The 17,422-nt window shown below is 39.5% G+C and overlaps 1 protein-coding gene across 2 annotated transcripts in view; it reads left to right on the top strand.

Moving 5' to 3' along the window:
• fam83hb (family with sequence similarity 83 member Hb) overlaps positions 1 to 17,422 on the top strand; it is a 27,525-nt gene extending 10,103 nt beyond the window's left edge. The window contains exons 1-8 of one of the 2 annotated variants that reach the window (XM_044138487.1): positions 3,244 to 3,581; positions 8,791 to 8,952; positions 9,806 to 10,138; positions 11,126 to 11,290; positions 11,403 to 11,527; positions 11,607 to 12,161; positions 12,284 to 14,669; positions 15,905 to 17,422. In XM_044138487.1, the coding sequence (XP_043994422.1) occupies positions 8,830 to 8,952; positions 9,806 to 10,138; positions 11,126 to 11,290; positions 11,403 to 11,527; positions 11,607 to 12,161; positions 12,284 to 14,669; positions 15,905 to 15,925 (3,708 nt within the window). In that variant the 5' untranslated portion in view covers positions 3,244 to 3,581; positions 8,791 to 8,829 and the 3' untranslated portion in view covers positions 15,926 to 17,422. Of the gene's footprint in view, positions 1 to 3,243; positions 3,582 to 8,790; positions 8,953 to 9,805; positions 10,139 to 11,125; positions 11,291 to 11,402; positions 11,528 to 11,606; positions 12,162 to 12,283; positions 14,670 to 15,904 lie in introns of those variants that run through there. The other variant, XM_044138488.1, reaches the window with a different exon arrangement.

The raw sequence follows: 17,422 nt of genomic DNA, 5'->3' as shown, positions 1-17,422 counted from the left end.
ATTTCCCATTCTCTAAAGATGGTATTTTCAGAACACATTTTTTAGTCAGACGGCCCTCTAGTGACGCCAGGGATCATCAGCCAGGTGCGCAGGCTATCCTTTCTCTCTGGTCCAGAACTGCACACCTGATGACAGGCTGCCAGGTGACTCAGTGAGGGTGGGGTCGGGCTGAAAGAGGCCGAGCAATTGAAGCAGAGTGCTTGGAAGATAAAGTGTGGGCAGGGAGGGAGTGAGGCAAAAGAGGTTGGGTGTGGTAAGATGCCTTAAGCACATTCCTCATTGCAGCCGCACCCAGCTTTTCTGCGTCTTTCTACCTGCCAGTGTTTGCTTTCAGGACTAGTTCCAGTATGCAGAAAGTACCTGTACTTTCTCTCTCTTTTCTCTCTTCTTTCGTCTCTGTGTTCTGCATGTTTCCTTTCGCCTCACTTTCAGCCGCAGCATGTGGCACGCATTCCCATCTGTATGCTAACGCTCCCGCTCTCACTCCTCGCATTTCATGTTGACGCTACATTAACAAGGCAAGTGCAAACATAAAAGGTGAGAGCTCAGAAACATGGCCTCAACAGTTTGTGTGTGTAGGTGTGTGTAGGTGCGTGTGTGTGTGTGTGATATCAGGACATGGATGGTTAGGCAGACAATCTGACAAGAGCCACTCCCTTAGGCGCCAAACATACAGTCGTAGTGTGTGCTATCAAACAAGGTGTGTCCTGTGCACTGAACACGTTTCGGGGCAAAGGACAGCCCATATAACTGCAAACACAAGGACAAGCTGACTGGTGTATAGATTTGTCTCTCTTGCAACCCGTGTTGATATCAATATTGCTTCTTTTCAGGTGAACCTTGTATTGTTTCAAATCAACACCGCCAGCATAAAGCAAAAGGTGTGAGAAAACTGAGCTGAAGCAACGTCAGGTTTAAAGATTCGTTTACTTAAAGTATGCATGCTTTAGGAGGTCCGACCTTTTCTGATGAGTTAAAATGAGACGTGACAGCATGCCGTGGTGAGACTAGCTTTAAGGAGCTTTCTATAGAGAAGGGGAAATGATCACAGAGTCTGTTGATTCAGCCTCAGTGATTCATCATGGAGAAAAACAATAGCTGATTCACTGACACTATGTTTCACATAGAAACATGGAGTCCAAAGAAAACACGTGAATGTTTAATCTAATTTATGCGTCATTAATAAAGGTTATTGGTGCAAGAATAATAGGTCAAATTCTAGAAAATAATAGAGTTATTGCAATGCTGCATAAACTTATACCAATAGCTGTCATAATTAGCAATGTTTCTAAGAATATCTCACGGAAATCAGAATAAATTAGGTAATTGTAAAGAATAACAAACAAAAACAAAAGGAGAGATGATAGAAAGTCACAGGTTACAGAAAACAGACATCATTATGTCCAGGTAACAAGGACACAATCACATTATGATGACTATTTTTTTATCAGTTTGTGGCTGCTTTTTTAAAAATCTTTCACAACAATTCTGGCAGTAAACAAGCAATTAGCAATCATTCTTACATTTAATTTTGTTTTCAAACCCTCAGCTTGGTTTTTCACGAATGTCAGACTACAACCTTGGGAAGCAGTTCAATGCACACCGCTTGTAAAGACATGTCAAAAGCTCAAAAATAACTGCCTTGCAGAAACAAAATGTTCCACTGTAGTTCTGACAGTGAGTTTTTTTAAAATATTTTTTTATTTAGAAAATGCAGAGATTACAAAGGAGTTTAAAGCACTGTTTGTCTGCAGTTACCATAGAAGTAACTAAACTGAGGGGTGAAACAGTAAATGGGAATAGTGACGTCTTACATTCGTTAGCTAATAACAACAAAAAAATACTTATAGGTGTTATATACTGAGCTCAGGGTTCCTACACCGGAGTGTGAATTTTTCCACCTCGTGTCTCATAATAAAAGTCAGCTTCTCCATCGCATAAATATTGCAAACTGACAGTGAGATTTGGAGAGGTTTAATTATCTCCTGTGCCACACAGTTCACTGTGGGTGGCAGAAAGATTCAGCTGAGTCCAGCTTCGCTGTGGGCACGTTTATACAAGTAGCTGTTGTTTTTTTTTTCTTTTTGCCATATTTAGACTTAAAGATGTCCTTGCGTCTATTTTTATTTAAGTTCATGTTCTTTTGAAGAGTAATATAAAAAAAATATGCTTATTCTGGTCACTTTAAAAATTTAAAAGAAATATTCTTAAGCTGCATTTATTTTAGCAAAGCCACAAATTCTGACAAATTTAGTCAAAAATGAAATTTTTCAATTTTATTTTAAGAACTTTGTACACATGGAGATTGCTGAATTGAGTAAAAATCTGTATGATCTCTGAAAAGACTTCTGGAAATCAGGTTCAGCAGAAATACCAAATCAAGTCACATAAAAGCATGAGCAAAAAAACTTTACAAAATTAAAATACAAACATATTACCAGCTGTAAAATGTAAAAATCGTTCTGCGGTCTGTCTGCTGAATTTAGAAGTTATTTTTGAAGTGTTGAAGAGGGAAAAGTTGGATCATCCGAGTTGTGATTGGTTCAAACGAAGATCCTTATTCATAATCCTGTATAAGCATTCATGTCATTTCAAATAAGGTCTTGCTTGTTTCAGGAAACTTTCAAACACAAGATGAAATTTTGCAGATACAACAGTCGAGATAACCCTAACCCTCCCCCCTTCAACAAACCTTATATGACAAAAATGTTTTTCTATTTTCTCACCATTAATTATTCAACCACAGATTTATCCACCATTCATTCATCCATCTATGCACTTTGTGAACCATTCATAGTCTATCATCCATCCCATTTACCATCTTTTCATTTATTATACCATCCATCCATCCATCCATCCAAATGTGGCTGAACGTATCACATGTTTAAACCTTAAAATTAGCAGATACCTACTACAAATTCACTGAGAATTTTGGAGATATTGTTTAAAACTGGCTCTAATGTAATGACAACTGTCAAAATTCAAATTTATTCTATTTTAAAGAATCACAAGACGTTTTGGTAATAATGCAATGGTGGAAGTACGAATATGTTGTATGTGTACTTAAGTTATTGCCAAATGGAAAAGAGGAGATTGTGTTATTTAGTCATTAAACTGAGTTCTCAAACTAACACGCAAAGTTTGAAAATGTTCGACTAGTTAAAGGTCAGATTCTTGAAAGAACTGATAAAACGCCGGATCCATGACACTAAGCCCACTTTTGAAACAAAGCACAAGGAGCAAACTTCCAATGGTGTGGAGTCCCTGTCGCTTTGGGAGGAGTTTCACCGGTGGGAAAGCCCTTCCTATCAACATTCACTCCCGTCCTTCCTCATTCACTGCGCGGATCTACAGCAACTCTGCCGCGGCGGCGCCGGAGGATCACCCACCGCCGAGAGGAGCTCTCAGCCCGGGCAGCGAGTACGCGGTCGCAGCGCACGCTCCGGAGAGTGGCGGTTTGGGTGGAGCTCCTGTCCGATTTATGGAATGTGACACTCGGACGAGAAAGGAGGCCCGAGTCGGTGGATTGAAGTCGGTACAAAGACGAGAGAGAGAGAACAAGTTGTGCTGCAAGTAAAGAGGTACGGACTGGAAAACTGTGCCATTTGGGTCAAAGCAACTATTTAACTGGAGTGGCTATAATACTCCAATTATACCATTTCTACCTGTACTAACTGCTATATTCTATCCTCTCTCTAAATTATAGTACCTTTTTCTAACTTAAACTTTGTTTTCTAGCTTGTTTTTTCATTTTTATTTTATGCGAGCTGAATAAACGCGAAATGCAGCCAACTTTCCGCAACAACAGCCTGCAGTTTCTAGAGGATTAAGTCATCCAGGTAGCTGCTGCTCGTCGCAAAACCTGAGCAGTGTTAGTGCAGTCTGAACAGACAGAAGGCTCAGTGTTGTCCGTTACCAACACACTGTGCTGTTCTCCTATCCAGGCCACTGAAGGCCAAAAAAAACAAAAAAACAAAAAAACAACAACGAATACTTGTAGAAATAACATGACTTCTCTCCTATTTAGCATGCAGACGCTGTAGGAGAAGCAACACTAGAGGGGGTGAAAAGCTGTTAACCTGTTAACATTATGCACTGATAAAAGATATTTCTAGTAATCAGTTTTGTAACTTCTTTTATCAATTTCTATTTAGAAGTTATAAATAAAGCTATAATCATCCTACTTTCCAGACCTACTGGAAAGGAGAAAACAAAGCTCGAAGCCAAAGAGCTGCCTTTGTCTTGCATTACAATCTACAAAACAGTCAAATCCTCCTGGTTGAAGGACAGAAGAATCTATAAATAAAACCCAACTAAGAAGAATTACACAATATACTATAGCTCTCAAGCTTAGGATTTAAGAAGCTGCTTTTCTTTTGTGTTAGATTGTTAAATCATTAATTTATCACAACTGTGGGAATCTTCATTAATTCATCGTAATTCACTTTAGGACCAGAGCACCATGTGTTTGAGAGAGCAGTCAACTTTACACAGCTGTGCAGCTCAGTAGGACTTCACTATTATATCAACAGAAAAACAAAATGACCAATGTTGATATTTTAAACTGTCTTTAGCATCTTATTTTAGTGCTTAGCGTGGTTAGCGCTCTTAACATTACTAATAGCTGTTCTGTTGTGTATTTCTCCACAAGAGAAGCAACATTTCCATATCAAACACTTTCCATCCTAGACAAAGTTGGATTCCGCTAAAAGATAAAATAGATCAACTTTGTGGTGATACGTTCAGCTTCCTGGTATACTCTGGTAGTTTGTGTTAGATTGACTGAACTGTCGCCATTTTTGAAAAACCTCGTCGATGCTGAAAATAACTGAGTCTTCTGCGCTCTGTAACAACTTCCTCACCGGAGAGGGTTGCTATCGGTAATACTTGAGCGTCTATTGAGCGGAAAAAAACATTGGATTTAGTTATCGAATTTTCATTAACCAAACGGAGGCAGAAAATATGAAATTTCCGTCACAAGCCACAAGCCTCTAAACAAGTAGATACATTTTATCAGGATGTCTCATAGTCTGTTTGGATAATGCTTTGCATGCTTTGGTGTTCTTTGTGATGGGCTTAGCAGAGATTCCAACCTTTTGATTATAGAGCCCTTTCTGTTGAGCAAGGAAGACTGGTTTGCAGACTCCAATAGTAGTGTAACTGCATGCACGTAACCGTTCAGTTTTACAGCTTTTATCCTTGATTCAGCCAGAGTGAGTCACTGTGCAGGAATAGCCTGAACATGTGGTTGTAATTTTGAGTTAAAAACGCTCTTAAATGCCAGCTCTTTTCAGTGTGTGCGTGTCTTAATTTAATCTTGCCACATTTCCCAAACAGGAGCGGTTGCATCTCATTCATTAGTGCGTTCTCCTTTGCATGTGAGTCAAAAAACAGATAGTCTGTTTACAGTTTGTTTTTGAGGACTAATGTGCTCTAGGAAGAGAGGAGCTGGAAAAACAGAAATACTTTCAGGCGCTGGCTGCTAAGTTTTCCATTCAAGCTGACCGCAGGCCTGGAGGCAGTTGGAACAGATGAGGCACTTCAGAGAACCTGATTTTCTAGCCGAAAACGGGGTGGGATGTGAGCCTCTGAGTGCTGTCACATTCAATACGTGCTCATCTGTCTTTGAGCCGTCTTTTGTGCTCCACTCATCAGCCGCGCTGAGGTGTGATGATCTACAGAGAGACAAGAGAAGCTCTGCGTGAATTTCTCTCAGTTTGTGTACATTACTCCGACAACAATGGAAATACTGCGGTGTCCCGAAACGAGCAGCAGAACTTTGCAGCCTCCAAAACCTGTTCTCAGGTATTCTGCTCTTACTCCATTCGCGACGAGTTATAACACCTGAAATGAGCATGCCGGATCAAACCCGGTGTTTGCTCAGCGAGGCGTGTTCAGGTAGAGAGCGATGCTTCTTGAGAGTTTGCGATTCCTCAACTTTTGTTTAATCCTCTCCGCCAACAGGACCGGTTAAATTTTAGTGGTTTGTTTTTGTCATCTCCTGCAGAAATCTTGAAAATGAACCACTGACACATTAGCAGTGTGCACACTTGAGATCCGCTGCAGTGTTTTGCTGCTGGTTTAGTGTTTCACTCCAGCTTTGTTTACGGTACATTTGCGTTTGGCTTTGCTTCGCGCGGAAAAGCTGCTTACCTGAAGCAGAAATACAGAATCCCAGATTCCCAACGTGTATCAGTGCTTGCATTTTGGTGCTTATGTCAGTTGCCATAGCAGCAAACAAACTGCAGCAAACTGTTTTGATATCATACCTGTCATAGCTCCTACCTTATGGCTCCGCTGCCTCATCCTGCAGTGATCCACAGGTGAACATGGTGAAGAAGAAACCACCACGTTCTGTTTGGTATCTTTGTGTTTGATTCAGGCTCTTACCTCATAACCACCTCAGGGCTAAAATCATTCAGCTTGACTGCCAAGAATTTTAATAAACTGATGATTAATGAAAATGCTTAGTTGCACAAAACAAACTCCTTTAAAGATCTTAAATTCTTGGAAACAAAAGTGTGTCTACTGCAAAGTAGTTTTTGCCTGTTTGTTAATTTAGTACATGGATTAAAATCAGTGTTTTAAAAACTGAAACAAATAATTTGTTGTGTTTAAAATCAAAGTACTGTTTTACTTTACTGCTTTTAAATCAAAGTACAATGTTACACTTTTTTATTTAAAATTTTTGTACTAATACATGTTCGTTATTATGCAAGAAATGAATTACCAGCCAATGCCTACGGTATATAAAACAGAAGAGTTTCAATAAAAATTGAATCATAACTTCATGACACAATTTAAATTTTTTATATGTCACAGTGCCTTTAGTGAATAACAAGAGTGTTAAAACATATGATTACTTGATAATGATTTTAAAAAAAAGGTAACTGAATACAATGTCTGCAAGTCCAACCATACCTGTAATTTGAGGATGCTAACAGCTGGTTTAAGGCTGTTGTGTTACATAACATGGCTGTTAATTTGAGGTTTGCATAATCCAAGCATAACATTTTTGTCAGTTTGTGGTTGTCATTCAGTTCCTTCAGCATGTGTTTGCATTCAAAACAACAAAGCGTCTGTAGCTTATCGTAAGATTTAGAATAAAATCAAAAAGGCTAAATAGGTTAGGTGAATTTTATCTTTGAAAGTATGCAGGGACATAGAACCAAGAAGCAGTTAGTAGTAATAGTGATAAGTAAGAAAAAGAAGAAGAAACAGACTAACTTTCATGGCCTGAAAAAGTGAATAAAGAGGAAGTAAGTCATTTTGCCCATGTGCAAATCACAAAGCTGTAGTTTGTAATTTTGTCCTCTGGCCAAGCCACACCAGGCTACTGGATGACTCACCAGTCCGCTGAGTCAAGTGGGTTCTTCCACTGCTTGTGGGTTAGGACTTGTACCCTTCGCAATCACCACAACCAAGCCCTGAACTGTTCCTGAAAGTTTACACAGAGCGCATTATCCATACTTTTATAACAGGTACAATCCCTCCCAGCCTGAGCTGATCATGTCACACCCTGATAATTTCACCAGACCTCCAGTTAGTCAGGGAAAATAAGAACACTTTTGTAAGTTACTCCAGACTGCATGTTGAGACCATGTGCTTATTTGTGGAAACATGAGCACATGAGATTTAACTTAATTTAAGATTTTGCTTTAAAAGTGTAACTCAGATAGTCTATAAGCTTATCAGGTTGGGAGACATTGGTTCAAGCCTGAATTGATTGTCAAAGTTCATCATCCCTCTGCCTATCAAAGAAATAAACACCATCTTGAAAGTAGTGGTCACATCTACTTTATCTGTTTGTGTTGGATCTAATCACTGACACTGATTATGTCAGCAATGTTGAACTTGAGGAAAATCCATCATGCTCACATTAGATAATAAGTAAGATATAAGATATAGCTTAAAAAAGACTTATGGCAGCTTTCAGACTCAGTTTTCTTGCAGCAACAGACTTTCCTTGGCAAGGCCTAGCAGCTAGCAACACGAAGCATGATGCACCGGCATGACAAGTTAATTTAGCAAACGTAAGAATGGACTTGTCTATACACCTCCTCATGCCTTTCCCACTGTTCCCCACGCCTTTTATATCCTTTTTCCCTCCATCTTCCTTCCATTGTACCTTCTTCCTCCTGCTGTTTCTATGCCCAAAGATTTGTTTACAGTTTATTCCACAAGCCAGATCCTGATTGAGTTAATCATTAGCATTATTATGTGATTGTTTTATTACCCAGTACAGGTTTGGTGTTCAATGAAACAGATTTAACACATGAAAGTCTGCAACACCAATTTCAAAATGTGATTCTTAATCGGTTTATTTACTTTTGATCAAATTCCCAAATCTAAGGTAGTTCAAGAGGGAATGAGTCACAAGACCGACGTTTCTTTTCTTGACTGCCAGTAAATTAAATTAGATCTCTTCCCTGCAATGAAAAATCTCATAGCAATTATCTTGTCTAACTGTTAGAGTTATCTTGAATAAAACTGGGATAATCTCCTGGTATTGATTTACTAACAACAGTTGCTTTGTTTGCTGTAGGAAACATGCCCGCTTGTGCATCCTAACACAAAGCTGCCTTTCTCTCATAAGGGATTTTTAATTGAATTACTGTATTGTTTGTCATTAATGCGGGAGTGGAGTGTTATTACAGTGACAATAGCAAGGTGATCTAAATACAGGAAAGCATCTTTTTCTTTGGACCAGGGTGCTTTTATGTTTTCTCTCGAGATTCTAAGGCTCCTAGCTAACTCTGGTGCCCTTTCTTGTTTTTACCTTTTCTGCAGAAGCTTTTCATTTGACTTTTGACCGCACCCAGTCCAACAATGCCGCACCGGTCACAGAGCTCTTCGGTTGGTGATAATCCACTTGACCCAAACTATCTACCGCCACACTACCGCGAGGAGTATCGTCTAGCAATCGATGCTCTGATTGAACAAGACATACAGGTAACAGTTACAATTCTTTTGCATTTTCCATAACGTGGGTAATGTGTAAAAACAGATAGAAAAGCATTTGTCTTTTGTAGTGTTTCATATTTGAATGTTTTACATCAAACAACCAAATTATCATGCAAGACTAAAAACCAAAGTAAATACAATGAGTTTTCAATTTAGGATTTTGTTTATTAGGGGAAAACAGCATTCAAAGAAATGTGCCCTTTGTTAAATTATGTATTAACTGCAACTAAAAATTTTTTAGACAATAGCTTTCACTTTTTCTTGCCACCCCTTGTCATTTTACAGATCTGATACAGTAAGACTTATAAAATAAAGAAATTACCTAAATGAAACCTGTCTACATTAAGTAAGCTAACGGATTTGAAAAATCTTGGAGTGAATAGGACATCAAGTTGGATGATGGAGCAGGACAATGATCTGTCCACCTATGGCTGACTAAAGAAGCATTGACTGAAGATTTTGGAGAAGCCCAGTCAAATTCTGCTATTAAATTTGATTGTGATGGAATCCTATTTTTCCTCAGAAAGCCACTAAAGTTGCTAAATTAAAACAATTCTTGAAAGAAAAGCCAGGCCAAACTTTTTCTAGTAGTGTAAAAGGCTAATTACCAGTTATTAACGTCACCAATAGTTTGTGTTGGTGACGTTAATAATAAATATATAATAAATAAAGAACTATATAATAAATAAAGTTTTGTTAGAAAAACTAAATTACATTTCTTTTTTTCTACAATATTTTAATGTTACACAAAATCCAGAACAGAAGTAAACGGTAAGGGTCGAAGTTACAGTACTGTATTGCTGTAATTCATGCACTGAACTTGTTTGTGTTGTTGCACCAGGGCTACTTTGAATTCCTCCAGACGTCAGATTTGGTGGGTTTCCTGTCCCAGTCGGAAATTGAATACATCAAGTCCACACTGCAGGGACCCAGCCAGTCCTCAGGCGCCCCTGAGCTTACATATTATGAGGGAGGGCAGGACGCTGAGGGCTCCTCTGACACCTACTGGCCACTGCAGTCTGACACGGCTGCGCCAGGGCTGGACCTGGGATGGCCGCTTCCGCAGCACAGCTTCGTCGGGCCCACAGAGGTCACCACTCTGGTTAACCCATCCGACACAGAAATGCCAAGTATTAAGGAGCAGGCCAGGCGACTCATCAAAAATGCACGACATGTAAGTAAAAACAGTGCTGTCCTATCACTATGCATCCCATAAGTCAACTATTATTTTTGAAAAAGAGAAAAACTGGTTGATAAAGCCCTACCAGGAACATTTGTGTGCTCTAACTTGTTAGTTTTTTTTTGTTTTTTTTGTCTACCTCTGGCAACGTTTTCACCACTCCCTTTTAGTCAAATTTCCAACTCATTGGCCGTCAGCTAAATTAAAAATATGATTAGCAGCAGAATGACTGCCAAATGTGACAAGCAGTCAAACCTTTTGGTGTGAAGGATCATGTCTTTATCTGTCCTGTAAATTTCTGTCTGAATTTACAGCGTTTTGAGCTGTGTCTTGCAGGCGTTTACTTTTAGCAACTCTTCTGAAGTCTGTGTCTCAGCATGCACATGGAGGAATGACAGCTTGGAAATAAAATTTGTCACCCTGCAAACCTTATGCAAATTTAGTGCGGCAGATATACTGAGTGTAGTCAAATGTTCATGGAATGTCTATTTTGTTTCAAGTCTTTTGTCAAGGCTTGAAACTTAAGTTGGATAAAAAAACTTGTCAAGTCAACAAACAGGAAGCAAGACCATCTCAATAAATACAAATATTCAAATACAGAAAGTCCTGCCTCCGTTCACAAATTTTTACCAATACTTTATCGTTTCTTCCTTTCCAACTTGAACTTCATACATTTGAACACACCATTTCATACCTAAATACCTAACCGTACACAGCAGTGTTTTTCTTTTCAATTTTGTTCGTAGTGAATTATCTGACTATAAAAATGGTCAAACCTTGTTTATACCTAGTTGTATATTTTTATCTGAAAGTCCTACTTTCTCTATGATTTTGTTTTTAACAATAGTCATACCCTTGACCAAAACTACAAAGAGTCAAATGGCAAGGACCTATATAGTACTGTTAGAGGAAGGGTTTAAGAAACTGACAATACAATAATCATATGTCCCTGAAATAAGTGTGTTTGTTCTTGCGGTCTAGGTTATCGCAATTGTGATGGACATGTTCACAGATGTTGACATTTTCAGTGACCTCTTGGAAGCAGCAGGACGCCATGTTCCTGTTTACATTCTACTTGATGAGAGAAATGCTCCTCACTTTGTCAATATGGTTATGAGTTGCAAAGTCAACCTGGACTTAATTCAAGTGAGTTTCAGGTTTAGTTACATTCCATGTGTCTATTCTAACTTTTTTCTTTTTACCCTTTACAAAATTTTACACATGGTGTGCACTAACAGGTAAAATGTTCCTTCTCTAGATGATGCGCGTCAGAACTGTTGCAGGAGTTACATACTATTCTCGGACAGGGAAATCGTTCAAAGGACAAGTGAAAGATTGTTTTCTCTTGACTGACTGCCGGGCTGTCCTCAGTGGGAACTACAGGTAGGTTACTAGATAATATCATCTAATTCTGCTGCATTTATTTAAAGATGCTAAGACTTTTTCTTTTGTCTATTTCTAGTTTTATGTGGTCATATGAGAAGATCCACCGATGCATTGCACACCTCTTCCTCGGAGAACTGGTCACTACTTTTGATGAGGAGTTTCGTATTCTCTTTGCTCAGTCAGAGCCTCTGATTATTGATCCATCCAGCGGACCACTCACAATTCCTGACCCGGCCACCAGCAGCTACGTGAACACCCAGTTCGGTTTAAAGAGGTCACAGTCTTTACGTAACCCCATCAATTTCAGGAGACAGCCTGATATGCCCTCAGCCTTCCCATATGGGGAGTTAGATCGTAACACTTCACATTCTTTCCGGAGGAATGACACGTTTCGTCACACACTGGAACCGAGTGCAGGAATAACGATAGGAAAATATTCTCAGCAACAGTTTCGCCTCCAGCAGTCATACCTGGAGCAGGGAAAGTCCATTGTGTCCAGGCAGATGGAGTTGAGTTCAAGCGCCTTTAAGAGACATAGCTATGCTGAAGGGACTCAGGAAAATTATTCATCTTCACGACAATACATGAAGCACAGAGTAATGAACAATCTGGATGAAGCTGATTTTCACAGGTAATTGACTCTAAAATGCACATTATTTCAGGATTTAATTATTATAATTCATCTCATGTACTATAATTTCTGTACATTGACAAATAAGTCAACTATAAAGATCAACGTTTTTTGTTTTTCAGAGAGCAAATTTCAAGTAGCCATTACTACAGTGAAGGTCCTGGTCCTGGTTCTGGCCACGGACACTACGACAGACTTCGAGCCCATCATCATCTTCCCATTGATCAATATTCAGAATCTAGTTTTCACTCAGACCGGGAGCCTCCACCTGGAATAAGGGACTACTTTTCATCTGAGGACCTCAGAGGGCCAGAAGGGCTCCATGCCCCTCCTGTAGCTGGGCAATATGGAGGAGGATCCAGTAGTCGGAGGCCAACCATAGGACAAGCTTATGCTTGTCAGAGTTCACCGACACATTTGCACCCACCTGAGAAAGGACATTTTCAAAAGCAGTCTGATCAAGAGTACAATCAAGATCCAAGTGTAAAGCAAGGTATGAGGAGTTGGAGAATCCATTCTTATCTGAGTACTTGTGAGGATGGTGGAGAAGAAGGCTTGCCTCAGCCTATGGGTCATGACGCCTTTGAGGAGCCCCAGCCTGCTGAGCAACTAGGTTCATGTGAAAATTTAGCTTCACGCTTTAGATTAAAGGATCCACCAACTGTGCCCCCCAAGCCCAGACCAGATATACTGAAACCCCGCTTTGGAAAGCCAAAATTACCTGACAGCAATGATCAAGACTCTGCCCCAACAGCAAGCAATGATGTGCTTCCCTCTTTCAGTGATTTGAGGTCTTCTGTTTTGGAGAAAAGAGACAGAAAAGTAGAAAGGGGGAGGGGAAGGGAGTCAGAGAGGGGTTCGGCTAGGGATACTGCAGAAGATTTGGAGGTTAAGGAAGCTCCAGATATCTTTTTGTCCAGACATGAATCAATCCGCTCTCGCGTAAACCCTCTCCTCCAGCGTAGCTCTCGTCTTCGCTCCTCGCTTATATTCTCATCTTCCAAAGCAGAGATGCACAGTAGTAGTCTAGGTCTGAAACCAGCGACCGAAGAAGATGACCAGTTAGATACGTTACGTACTTCCTCCCTTGTGGCCCAGATTCTTGAAAAGAGAAGGTCTTTCTCTCGTGAGCCTTTTGAGTGGCGAAAGAAAGCTGAAGAAAAAGACAATGTAAAAGAAAAGGAAGAGAGAGAGGAAAAGACAAAGGAGAAAGAGAAAGAAAATGAGAAGAAGGAAGAGCTACAGAAAAAGGAACAAGAAAATAGAAGTCAGATTAAGGAAAATGAGGAAACCCGTAGTACTAAAAAAGAAGAAAAAACAGTCAGTGCTGAGACAACTAAAGACAAACCCTCAGTAAATGTAAATGACCCCGCTAGTAGACTACAGTATTTTAAAGATCTGGAGAACAAGAGAAAAGCCTCAAAAATGGAGACAGAGCAATCTCAAAAAGCCTCAGAGCCTGCTGAAAAAAAGCCAGACCTTTCCGAGAAGGTCTCTTTGTGTCCAGACACAACTCCTCCACAAGTGGCTCCATCTGTAACCGTCACTTCGAAAGAACAAGAACCCAAGAAGCCAGACATCGCTGCAAAACTGGCAGAGCTCTCTCGCAGACATTCAGTAAGTTCAGCCAAGCCTTCAATAATAACCCCAAAGCCTTTTGGAAGTTCCCTGAAGATTTCAAATACATTGCAACCCTACAAAAAAGAAAATGAGACAGAGGGTCAAAAGAAAGATGACCTCAAGACTCTAAAGCCTCCTCCATCACCTAAGTTATTCAGGAAGGATCAGCTGAAGATTAAGTCCCTGAATCCTCGTCGCATCTCTTGTGGCGATGATTTTCTGACAAAAGATGCAACAGACGCTGAGAAGAGTGAAATGAAAAAGAGTCGCTCTCACAGTTCTTCAACGTTGCCACATGAAGAGTCTAAAGAAGGACTGCACAAAGTTATGGGATCTAATACTTCGCTAAATACAATTGGTGAAGGAAAGGGTGATGGTAAGACTCTTGAATTCTTGAAGAAACAGACTCAGAGGTTAAAGGGGCTCTTGGGGCCAAAGGATAAAGAGAAGAAAGCTTCAGGAGACGACAGAGGCATGAGCACCGTCATGGAGGTGGCGGACGACTCAAGCAAAAAGGGCTCCTCAGCAAAGGTCACAACGTCCACAACTACCGAACAACCCGCCACAAACCACAAAGAATTGGCTGGGAAATCATCTTCATCCCGCTACCAGGCCTCAGGGAACTCTGCTTTGTACAGCAGCAACCTGCGGGACGACACTAAAGTCATTCTGGAACAAATCTCAGCAAACAGCCAGAAAAACCGCCAGGAGCGAGAAGAAACTGGAGGGGACAAAGACAGTGGTGCCATGGACAAAGGACAAGAGACACAGAACCCCTTTAAGAAAAATCGATTTCTGCGACCACAAAGCAGCACCCAGGAGAGGGAAGGGCTGCTGAAGAGGATAGAGAGCCTGAGGAAGGAGAAGAAGGTCTACAGCCGTTTTGAGGTAGTTCATTCCAGCAGCACTGATGGCAGAAAAATATAGTTAAGATCAATATCATAATATAAAATAAATAAATAAAATAATATAATAGATCATCTTGTCAGTGTTCTAAATCATAAAACTAAACCAATGTTTAGAAGTAGAAATATTCTGTTTTTCATTATTTTTTAATTTGTAATGTTTGTACATTGGCTATAAAGTAGCAAGAATAGAGTTAATTTTACTAAAGATAATTTTATTTGGGTGAACAAGCTAATGTGTTCTGCCTGGTATTTACAGTGCTGTGAAAATGTTCTTACCCCCTTGGAGGTTTTTTACACATTTGTTTGATTGACACACTTATTGTTCAAATCATGAACTAATCCTAACATCCGACAACAATAACCCAAGTAAATACAAATATCACTTTTCCAAAGATGATTTCATTCAAATAAGCTATTGAAACCAACTTTGCCATGTCTCTTTTCCATTGTTTATCTACTGAGAAAATTCAGGCATACAGATCTCGTTCTGGGTTCTTTTTTAACCAACTGGATAAATGGTTTAGACTCTCCTGTTTTGGTGGACAGGCTTCTCTCCTATGACGATTAACCATGATTCCACGTTTTCACCATTTTGTGAATAATGGCTCATTGTGGTGCACTAGAATACTGATAGGTTTAAAGGATTGTTCTACTGTTCTTAAGTTTCTTTCGATTGAATCATAATGTATTGCTTTGTGAAGCCTACTCCTTGTTGCCAGACAGGCTCTAGGTAAAGTATTTAAACAGACCAGAATTACTCACCTGTCTGGAAGTAATCATTCCTGTTTAAAGTTGAACTCAGTAATACAAAAAATATGGTTAATCACAGCTGCATCATGAGTTAGCAACTGGGACAATTATATTTTCATCCAGTTTTTGTTCGGACATATTTTGTTCCTTCACTAAACTAAATCATTTAAATTGTCCCTTTTGTATTTACGTTGATAATCTGAGATATTCAAATTGTTTGTTTACCTGAAACAACAAAAACTTTATGAAAAAACAAACAGAATCCGTAAGGTGGCAGTACCTTTCACAGCACTGCATAGAAAAGTTCTGGCACAATTTCAATGCATTCTTACCAAATATAACCTTTTAATTAAACACACAGGATTGCATAAGTAGGGTTTCACTTTAGTGAAAGCATACAGGAGAAGAAGTAGAAAAAGGGCAGACACATCAATTTCACTGTTATCCTTGTTGCTCTGTTAACAGATGGGGAACAGCCTGGCATAACGAAAGATGGAGGACCGGCCTTTTATATGCGGACTATTTATGCAAGACGATCAAAAACAGCCATTGCCAACTTGTGCCAACAACAATAAATCACTCCTCAAAACACTTCTGGTGCAAGAGCTGCAGCCTTTTCTGGAGTTACACAAAGAAGCAATAAAACTTGAAAAGACGATATTGAAAATCCTGAAAATAACCTAAAGTCATTGGGTTTGGAATGTGTCTCCTTGCCAAGAACTAGTACTACTTTCGCCTTATATGGTGACTGAACAACAAAAGTGACTACTGACAGCATTGGCTAATGTTTCACCACACAGACAAAAAGGTAGGCTGTTTCGCATAAAACCTAGCCTGTATAAACATGACAGGGGAACTTGAAGATGAAAATAAAGAGACTGCACATGTTTTACCAGACAAAGAAAACAGATACATGCCAGCTAAAAAAAAGAAAAAAGCACCGCAGTATTCTGCAGAAAGTATACAGTACCAGTGTTGTGAGTTCATGGAAATGTTTGTGTGCCTGGGACTAGTTTGTAGATAAACATCAGAGAGAGTGTCCTTATGGTTTCATCATGTGCCAATGGCTCATCGAGGCCATTACTAAGGTAGGAGAGTCAATGCAATCCCAAAGAGATAAAGATGTGGGTAGTACTGAGAATAAAGTTCTGGGAAGTATTGTTGGAGTAAAGAGAATGAGGTGTGCAAACGTGTGGGGTTTTATAAGCTCAAACTGCATTAGCAAGTGTGGGTTTTGATAAAGTCAAACCTGTAGCAAAGTCTACCTTTCCATTAAGGTGTGGGCCCACTGTTCAGGGCTAAAGATGTCAAATAACCATTCAGGGAGGGGATTTCAGTCAAAGTACTTGACTAAGGTATGCGTGCTGTCCTTTGTTTTAGGTAAAATAAAAATGCAAACCATTTACAGTTGCCCTGAGTCACTGTAAAATAGTTTTGTTAGCATGTTTATTTTGGGGGTGGGGGGGTTTCAATAAGGCATTACTTCTAAAGGAAACCAAGAGAAAGACGTTCGGGTGTATTGCAGTTTTCTGGAGCAAAGCCATGCCAGCTTATATAACTCGTTTTACTTCTAAGGCCCACACCCTAAGCAGAACTCCAAGCTATTTTGTTAGTCTGACCACAATTGAAAAGAAGACTGAGGTGTATGCGTGACACCTCGAGGGCATCAAACTATTTTGTGTTTCTATGGAGTATGTCTGAAGTTTGGATTTACTCCTGAGGGATGATTTAAAGTTTACACGGTTTTTTGATTCACCGTTTTACTGTACATATTTATATATATATAAAAGCTTTGTTCATGTTTTGCATTGTAAATGTATGCACTGCACTGGACTCATTTTTGTTAAATATTGTTGACATCACTGAGGGCAAACCAGTTGCACAGGGTAATTTTGCTCTTGGTTTTTAAACATTTAATAGTGTTACACTGTTTTTGAAATATGCAATGAAAAAAAAAGGATTTAATTAAATATTTTAAACTCA

The sequence above is a fragment of the Gambusia affinis genome, linkage group LG14 (assembly GCF_019740435.1).
Source record: "Gambusia affinis linkage group LG14, SWU_Gaff_1.0, whole genome shotgun sequence".
Lineage (NCBI taxonomy): Eukaryota > Metazoa > Chordata > Actinopteri > Cyprinodontiformes > Poeciliidae > Gambusia > Gambusia affinis.
Note: the sequence above shows the minus strand (reverse complement) of the source record. Positions and strands in the feature narration are given on the sequence as shown.